The sequence below is a fragment of the Serinus canaria genome, chromosome 13 (assembly GCF_022539315.1).
Source record: "Serinus canaria isolate serCan28SL12 chromosome 13, serCan2020, whole genome shotgun sequence".
NCBI classification, from domain to species: domain Eukaryota; kingdom Metazoa; phylum Chordata; class Aves; order Passeriformes; family Fringillidae; genus Serinus; species Serinus canaria.
In genome coordinates, this window is record NC_066327.1 from 13,621,711 (window position 1) to 13,631,530 (window position 9,820).

At 44.8% G+C, this 9,820-nt stretch overlaps 1 protein-coding gene across 1 annotated transcript; it reads right to left on the reverse strand.

Moving 5' to 3' along the window:
• Positions 1 to 784: 784 nt before the first annotated feature.
• On the reverse strand, positions 785 to 2,732 carry MED7 (mediator complex subunit 7). The gene is made up of 2 exons (XM_009091487.4): positions 2,621 to 2,732; positions 785 to 1,749 (listed from the first exon to the last, which is right to left on the reverse strand). Exon 2 carries the CDS (start codon positions 1,729 to 1,731, stop codon positions 1,039 to 1,041), a length of 693 nt encoding a protein of 230 aa, XP_009089735.1. The 5' UTR covers positions 1,732 to 1,749; positions 2,621 to 2,732; the 3' UTR covers positions 785 to 1,038.
• Between the last annotated feature and the right edge of the window lie 7,088 nt (positions 2,733 to 9,820).

The following is a 9,820-nucleotide window of genomic DNA, read 5'->3' on the forward strand; positions in this document are numbered from 1 at the left end:
ATCACCATCCTCTCCTCAAGGATATCTTGTCTTTATATATTTTTGGGCTGGAACTGCACCTGTGATCAAGGGCTAAGAAATGTTCTTTGCTGAAGCAGCTAAACTACTTCACAGTGTTTTATACGGGTGAACTAAAGAACTAAGGAGTTATTTATGAGTAAACGGAAGATGCTAGAATTGGAACCTTGCTTTGCATGACTATCTTATAGGAGAACAGAGGCACCAAACTGAGAGGTGTTTTAAGTGAAAATCAGGAAAACTAAGGGATTAATGTAGCTGAGAAACAAACTGGCAACACACTTGTAGGAAAGAAGTGATAGAAAGAGGGATGAAGGGTGATTTTTGCATGCAGCAGCTGGAAGTAGAACTCCCTAAGAAACGGCTTCCTCTCAGTTCCTGTGGTTTCTGAGGAAGCAGCAGAGAGCTGCTAGAGGAACAATTCTGATAATTACCAGCAGAATCCTGAAACTGCTCTGCAAGAATGGGAAAGGCACAGCAGGCTGGCTCTGCCAGGACCCCAGGAAAGCCATGGGATCTGGTCACACAATGAAAGGATGTGAGAGCTACAGGACAACAGTTAGCCCACTTGCTTTAGAGTTCACCCCAAACACAGACCATAAGGAATGCCTTGATGTAATCTGAGTTTCTGTTTGCCTGTTTTCCAAGTTCCTGTGTGTTGTTTGTGCAAGAAACAAATACCATTTCTGCAGGAATTTCTTCTTGATTCAGCATACAGAATTATAGAATGGCATACTCAAAACAAGCAACAAGTGACAAATGAAAGTACAACAGGAAAAGCCAACTTTAATCTGTGCCTACCATCTCACAAGATACATTTAACAAAAATTAGACTTTTTCATTTCTACCAAAAAACCACAAAACTTTAAACATTTTTCTCTGCCCAGTCACTCACAACCTCCAACAGGTGCACAACAAATGCTCTGCCAGCTTGTACAACGGCAAAACAAAACACAACGTGTATCCTCAGAACCCCTTCTGTCTCTCACTGTGGTGCATTAACAAAACCAACTGTTTGCTTCATGTCATTTCATCAATAATGCTGCACATTGCTGCATCTTTGTCCAAAACCTGATCTCTCTTGCCACCAGACCGCTCCCTCTGCTTTTCGCTCTGCCCAGCACAGCTGATGCCATCATCAGCATCCATGGGCTCCACGCTGACCCTCAGTCCCCCCTCTGTGTGAGGCAGGTCATCAGGCAGGGAAGCCAGGCAGTTCTGGATCATCTCCACCACTCTCTCCAGGTGCTTCTGGAAGCGCTCGGCCGTCTCCAGGCGCTGCCGTTTCTGCACCTCCATCATGACCCTCAGCGTCTCCCTGGCCTGGTGGGGCCTGTACTCGTTTATAAGGTGATGCACATGGACAAAAAGCAGTTTCAAGTCTTCCAGTTTCTCCTCTCGTTTTATACTCCCTGGACTCCTTATCAAGATGTCCAAGAGGTCCAGGAAGTTGACCAGGATAGACATGTTAAGCTTCCTTAACTCCTTCTTGTGATCAAACTGCATAGGATGCAGCCGTTCGATACCCTGGCTCTCCAGGGGACGAATGATCAGATCATCACACTGGAACTGGTTCCCAAACATCATGTAGCTGTCCTTGACAGGCGGAGGTGGCTTTGGAGCCAGCCCTTTTCGGATATTTTCATCAGTGTATTCTTTGATATATTGCATTGGAGGCGGAGGAAGGGCACTCACTTGCTGAGGTTCACCCATTTTTGCCAGATGAAATTCCTAGGCAATGACCCAAGAAACAAACATTAGCAATTTGTGTCACAAGGTTATAATATAAATGTAAACAAAGACAAAACATAGGAGGTGGCGGTGAGAAAATGAGCCAGAAGAGACAAATCCGTGTGCAGAACAGAGGAAACTCCTGGCAAATCCACATTACCTTTTGAATATAGTTTACTTATAGCAAGATTAACTGTACTAGAAACACACAGAACACTCATTTCTCTAAATATGAAAGACCAGCCTGTAAACTGGGCAGCCAAAAGGAGAGGAATGATCCCCTTCCCTAGATGGGGCCTGGTGGGCACACCTCCCAGAATTACAGAATATCCGAAGCTGGAAGGGATACACATGGATCAGCTCCAGGCTCTGCACAGGACACCCCAATAATCCCCCCACCGTGCCTGAGTGTGTCCCAAAGGCTTCTTGAACTCTTTCAGGCTTGGGGCTATGACCAAAGAGAGCCTGCAGAACCTGTGCACTACTACCTTCTGGAGAAAGAACCTTTTCCTAATATCCACCTAACCCTCTCCTGGCACGGCTCCAGCCGTGCCCTCGGGCCCTGTCACTGGTCACAGAAGCAGAGATAGACGCTGCCCCTCGGGGGAAAGCTGCAGCCCGCGCTGAGATTCCCCTCAGTCTGCCCTTCTCCAGGCTGACCAGACCAAGTGCCCTCGGCCTCCCCTCTTCACCCCTCGGGAGAAACCCGGCAGGGCCCACACCAGTCGCCCCGCGCCGAGCCGGGCTCTGGGGAGGCCCAAACCCCGCGACGGGGCTCGCCAGGTCAGTGCTGAAGAGACAAGGGCCGAAACCACATCCCGTCGGAGGGCACGCACCCCTCAGAGACCCCCGCCGGCCCTCCCGCCCTCACCTGCCCGCTCCGCCCGCCGCGCTCCCTCAGCGCCGCCGCAGCCGCTTCCGCCCGGCCGCCCTCTGCTCTCGCTCCCTATTGGTTGGCGGCCTCGCGCTGCCGCGCTCTGATTGGCTGTTGCGAAGAGCAGTCAGGCACTCCTCCACTCAGCTCACTCGGGGGCGGGGCCACACGCGGGGCGTGGGTCCCGCCGTCCTGGGGCTGTGGGGACCATTCCGGGTTCTGCGGCCCCTCCAGCATCTGTGGCCATTCAAGGTTCTGTGATCCCTCAGCGTCCTGTGACCCCTCAGCGGTCCCTGGCCCCTCAGGGTGCGCAGCTTCCTCGCCACAAGCCGCTGTGAGGCGGCAGGACCCACCGGGGGCGAGAGGGACCAGCCCGGCGTCCCTCAGGGGTGCTGGGACAGCGGGGACGGCGCTCGTCAGGGAGGCACAGCACCCCAGAAATCACAGCAATCACAGCAATCACAGAATTAAATAGGTTGGAAAAGACCTCTGAGGTCCCCCGGGAAGTGTTTGCAGCTTTCCGGCAGCAGAATACGCTAAATCTGACCGTAACTGTGACAAACAGTTGGGCTCCGTTGCTTTTCTTAGAGCTTTCTTCTCGGGGGAGTTGAAGTTAACATGGGGGATGTCAGTTTTTCACTGGGTCAGCTGGAGCTGGGCTCGCTGGCATCGCTTCTGCAGGATTTTCTCTCTGAATGGCCAACAAGGGAGGATTTTTCGACACTTGGCCGATTCTGTGCCGTTCTCTCTCAGCAGATGGCAGCAGTGGCCTTGGTGACAGGGACCCATCGCCGCACACGCGGTGTCATTTACAGATTCACTCTTCCAGATCGATCATTTACTAACAGAAATTCAATCGAATGATAATTACTTTGGATCCTGTTAATTATTTCTAAGAACATGCAAACCAGATCCAGAATCGTAGGATTTATTTGATGAGAAAGCCTGAAGTGACGCACAGAATATCTGAATATTTATATATTCCAAACTGAGCTACACTTTACAATTTACGATGAATTGAATATTTAAATACTCCAAACTGAGCTACACTTTACAATTTACCGTGAGTACAAGCCTGGCTGCAAAATAGGCTGATTTCATTTCTAAGCGATTTGCTGAATTCAAACAAGGATGCAGTTCTATGCTACAATTAAAACGTTACTGCTTTGGAAAATATTATCTCATTCTTTCACCCCTGTTCCTCCTTCCTCATCCCTCTCTCTTCCCTCCCTGCTCCTCCAGCCCCTCACCAGCTGTGTAGGCTTTTCTTGTCACTCCTTGTGCCAGCACCATCAGGCACTGGATTGCAAAGCAAACTGATGCAGCCCCAAACCCCATAAAAACATCACTGCAGGGTTTTTTGTTGAGTTTTCAGCTTTTCTAATGAGTTAATACGCTGTGCTGTGTGCCCTGTGAGCATCAGGGAGAGCTTTGGAGAGAGGAGAGTGCATAGGCAGAAGGAAAGGAGAAGGTTGGGAACACGGGGTGGGGAATTGTCCTCTCCATTTCTGTGACAGAAAGCTCTTATCTTGTCTCAAATCATCTTCTTACATCATACTCTGAAAAGCAGGCAAGGAATAAAAATCATTGCCTCCAGAGATGTGTGAGATAACACGTGTAGTAGGAGGTACCAGCACACCTTTGGTTTTGTTGGACTTTCCAGACTTTGATTTCACATTCTTTTTACAGGAGCTGAGCTGATTCTCTAGTGCCTTGCACTCAGTGAAGCGTGCAGCAAGGATGTAAAATGCTGTGACTTCAAACAGGAGCAGGCAGAGAGAGACAAGCTCTTGTTTTTCCCTCGATCTCTGTGATCTCCTTGACTCATTTTCTCTGTGATGGTGGCCGAGACAGAGGGGATGTAACATCAGTCATGTTCTTGGTGGCAGGGCTGCTTCTCAGAAGACCCATAGATGACCCTTCCCAGCCCACAGGATGCTGCTGGCACTGCTCCTTACAGTGCTTCTAAATGAGAAATTAAGAATGATGGGGAATGGCAAGTGTAGCACTCTACAGTTTGCTTCCTGCTCCAGTCCCGCTCTTTTCTGGAATACGGGCACTATCCAGTAGGCTACCACTGGTAATGAGGCACAATTCCTACATCATCTCCAGCTTGTGGGAATGAACTTGGACATTCCTTCAGCAGATGGTGAAGCAGTACCATGATATTCTCTGCCTCAAAGACTCAGCATCTTAATTTACAGCTTTGGTTAAGTTTATTTTCATTTTCTTCATAACTAATTTTGTGCAAATTGGCATGTTTCAGTAGCAAGCACTCCAGTTCTGTTAATTCAGCAGCAGTGTGTACAGTGTGTGCCATTGCAGTATGCTGTTATTTTAGCAGAGCTGGAATCCAAACATTGTACAAGCACAGTAAATATAAACCCCATTTTCAAGCATGCTCTTAGAACAGTGCTGCTCTCTTCTGTGCTACAACGGATTTCTTTCATTTCTTGCTGCTATTGCACTCTAAATAAAAAACAAATAAATAAATAAATAAATGTCGGTGTGTTTTTCTCATGTTGTCTGAAAAACGATCCCAAAATCAAACTCAGTTCCAGTCTCTTGTTGGGTGTAGTTTAGAGTTATATCTTGTAGCCTAGTTAAGCAATGAGCTCAGGAATTTCCTTTTTTGGTGATTGTTACAAGCTTTGTTGCAGGATATACCAGGGAGGAGGGCAAGAGAAAAGGAGCCTGTTGGGGGTGAAGGAGACTTAACCAAGCTTTATGTCTCCATCTGCTGTGGTTAATTCCCCTCTCCCTGTCTCCCGCTGTGGCTTTGGGAGTAAATGAATTTGCAGTGCAGTGCTGTGCAACCTTTTCTTCCTGACTCCTCAGACTAAAATATCAGCTGCAGCCTACTGGCACACCTGCTAATGTAGGAAAGGAGTTTAATGTTCCCATCGTGTGAAAACTGGGGCACAACACAGTGCAGTGCATGACAGCTGAACTGTTTCTTGCTCTACAGCCTGTTATCAAACAGATTCAAAGCTCAAAACAGAGCTTTCATGGTTATTTAGCAACAAAACCAGTATCTCACTACTATTAGGAAAGTGATAGAGCTCAAAATCCAGGCATGTTTCGATGGAATCACCCAGCACTCCTTCCTGTGTTCATAGTCATAGCATTGTCTCTAGAAGCAGCCCCCCGACCTGATTTTTAAGCCAGACATTAATGCTGGGTGTTTTCCTGCTTACATGCCCATTGTAACTGCTTATTCAAACATGTAAATGAACATGTCTGAAAAAAATGCACAAAGAATTAATTCCTGTTCAGCCATCAGTGACCTGGGTATGGCAAACATGTCATATTGCCAGGGTCAACCCTGGGATCTGCAGCACGTTTTCCAGCAGTGCAAGTCCCACCTTTGTCTTCAGAGCGGGACAGAAGCAGACAGGACCCACGACAGCCAGGCACTGATAAAAGGAGCTGGATCAAAATCCCAGTTTGGGTATGACCCCCATGAAACAGGGTTTTCCTTTCTGCATTTTTGCCTAAGAGACAACAGCTGAGGAAAGGATTAATTGTCCCTTCATCACAGCAGAGCCTGTCCTAACCCTGTGCAAGTTTTCCAGTATAAAACATGTTCTCTACGTTACTGCCAGTCCTGGGAGTTACTCACTTCACAAATGATGGGTAATTCACTACATCCTCCCAGCAGATGCTCAGAACAAGTCATCCTCTTTCCCAGGGCTCCCAAACAGTTCATAGGAGGATCTTGCTCTGCTTCTACAACTCCCTGGGTCATTTGGAGCAGTGTGAGGAGATTCAAAGGTGCAGTTGTAAGACCTTGAGGAAAGCTGGATGCAGCTGGCTCATAAAGACCAGGTTAATTCTTCCCTTTTTCTGCAGCTTTCCCTCTTGTGCTTTGGGTCTACTGGAGCTGTGTTTATTGGGGTGATAATGAACTGCTAAAGAAGCAGGACAGCTGAGTAACCTAAACATGAGCTTCTCACACTCTAAGCTAAGTAGCAAAATGGGTTGAATTATGGAAGTTTAGAAGTTGAGTAATAATCATCACATTGAGCAGCTGGTGTAAAGGAAGAGCTGGCACTCAGGCAACAAACCTGACCCAAATATTGCACATGGTAGAAGGAAACAGGTCAGTTTAAGGGAGTGAAAAGAGAGCTGCAGCCTTCCGGACTGGTTTTTTTACAGAAACAAAAATTACCTATATTTAACTTCATAAATTTCTCTGCCGCCTTCAGGACATAAACCTTGGTATCAGAGCAGGATGTGCGGGTGGGGAGATTTTTCAGTCTGCAGTAAGCAAAGTGAGAACTGCATAATCTGGGTAAAACCCCCATGAAGAAAATCCAATCCATAAAATAACTTTTTTTTTTTTTTTTTTTTTTTAATCAGAAATAAAGCAGTTTGCAGGAGGTACCAAGGAAAGAACAAAAGCAATTGAAAGAAATAAAGAAGTCCTCTGAGGCTACAGTTGATAAGAAGAACTTTATCTACAACCTCAACTTGCCCAGCACAGAGGAGTACTTAGAACACACAGCAGCTCAAACTTCAATCTGCATAATTTAAAATATTTCAGATTTTCCTGCATATGGACAGACAAGTGATGAAGGATGCATAGTAGCAAGCTTTATAAAAGCACTGAAGAAGAGAACCTGAAAAATTCATCACCCCTTATCATGAAGTTTAGTCTTACAGTGGTTTTAAGTTATTCAGGACAGTTATGTTTAATTCTGTTCTACAAAGGATACAGAATTTCTATACTTTGCAATATCAAGTGCGGCCAAAATTCTTGAAATGAGCATTCAGTGTAAAAGTGTACCATCCTACAAGGTCAGGTTCCAGAAATGAGGTGCTTGTGTTACTGGGGTATTCCAGCCTTCCTGAGGAGCCCTTTCAGTAGTTTGTGTCTAGAGCTCTGCAGAGACCCTCCCATATTCCAAGACCCTCCAGATTCTACAGCCAACTTGGTCCTAGGCAAGTGGTGCATTTCTACCTATATATATATATATTTAGATGTATTTATATATCCTACTTGACTATAGAAGGGTCCTGAAGCACTTCAATGCCTGAGGCTTTCTTTAAAAGGGTTATAACCCTTATTCACCCAAATGGATAATGACAAATGATTTATATCTGGAAAGGAATGAAGAATGTTAGTTAAAAACAGTCAGGAAATAATGATCTTTGAAATTCTTTCCTAAATTTACAAATAAATATAAATACAATTCTTAAACCATATGTTTTTTGTTTATATGTGTCAACCTGGCTATACATTCTTTAGACTTAGCATTCTTTTCTGGTTTTGGCTTGCTACACTCAAGCATTTGTGAGTTTGCTATGAATGGGGTTTGGAATTATATTGAAAAAAGAAAAATGAAGGGGTACATCTTCTCTGGCAAGAGTGATACAAAGATATATCAGCCACTGCTTTCCTCCCCAGTTCAGCAGAGTTGACAGCTGATAAAGCTATTGCAAAACAGAACTTGTTAGCAGCTCTCACTGAGCTCTCACTGAAACCAACATCCATGTTTATATGAAATCTACGTTTGTATCAAATCCCATGTTTAACCAAACCTGGCTCTGTTGACTTGTTTCCTTGCTCAGGGTCATTCATATTTTCCCTGTTTACTTTCTTAGCTGGCTCACCTTCACTTAAAACCATGGAATACTCAGAGTGGCTGATCTTGCCTGCTCAGTCCCGCTAGTTCTTATACTCTGGGCCAAAATCTGTCATTATTTTCTTGCAGTTATTTTCGTATTTTGTTGAGCATCCTTCTGCATGTGTTGTATTAATCTGTATTCTCAATTTCTCTATGTTTCTCTCTTCCCTGTTTTACCTGGCCCGTTGTAGCCCCTTCCTGCCAGCCATGGTGTCACATCATGCCATGTTTGCACCAAATGCAGTGCAGTTGCCAAGCCCCTAATCTCTGTATTTGATCAAATTGCTCCTTCTCCGTGCCCCTCTGAGAACTCATCACTTATCTCATGAACAAATCAAGCTGCCAGTCACTGTGTTCAAAGAATTTCTTAGCTCTCCCCCCACTACTCACCACCTTGGTTAATCTTCTCTTCTCCCACATCCTCCATCTCCAGCAGCACGTCTCCTCTCAGGGGTTTCCGTGCTGGCTTCTCAACTCTGATGTCCTGTACTCATTCTTCTTCTGTACAGGCGCAAGGTCACACCCTTGTATTTCTATTTATATTCAATTTTCTGATAAGACAACTTGTACATCTCTGCCAGCAGACTGCAAACCACTTTGGCCCAAGCTACAAAGATTTTTTCACCAAGTTGTTAATACCCTACAGTTAGTGTGAAGGGGAGACTAGAAAGAGTCATAATCCTAACAAGTGTTACTAGCTAAAAATGCAGTGCTGTTAAAAATTATCATTATAAACTCAACTGTACTGACTCAAGTGAAATATTTGTTGACCAAGATCCAAGCCTTTTTGGGGGTAATTCACTGTTGCAGGCACAGTGAAATCTTTAAGTTTATCAGGGCATTCTACTGCACGTTTTTTGGTTCATTAATTACAGGAAAGGATCTCAGAGCATAATTTAAACTAGCAAATTCTCAAGCATAAGGCAATTTATGAGCACACACAAGTGGTCCTATATTTTGGAGGTGAAAGGTCTGGAATCTACAAATAGGTGTGAAATCCCCCTTGACAGCAGTGATGCTTTTTTAGGAGATCACACCCTTGTGTCATCTGACCACAAGAGTTTTTTGTACTCAGTCACTCTGTCACTCTGCTGAGAAACGAAGTACAGATTTACTGGATACTGGACTTCAGCATGACAAATGTTACAATATCTGCTGCATTTTGTCTTCAGCAAGGCCACCATATTTATTTTTTAATTTTTAAGAATTATTTTTATTTTTATTTATACATATATATATATCTATATAGGCATCAGCTGGCAACAGCTTCAGTTTGTCCTTGTTTCTGTCCTATGGTACTGCATTGTCTTAGGCAAAGTCTCTACAAATCTGTACATTAAGTGCTATATTTAAATTGTATTTTTATGGAAAGTGCACATTCTTAATTAGCATTGAACAGGACACTCATCCTGTACATCCATGTTGGGTACATGCATTTATAACTGTATTCCAGTTATATCCATTTATAACCAGATGAGCCAGTAGGAGACAGATGCTTAATCATGCCACACCCCTTTAATTTATCCTTAATCATTGATTCACATCTTCTGCATGTCCCTCAAGTGTT

Excerpts from the sequence above, each read along its gene's own strand:
- MED7 (XM_009091487.4), bottom strand. The coding sequence starts at position 1,731 with ATGGGTGAACCTCAGCAAGTGAGTGCCCTTCCTCCGCCTCCAATGCAA.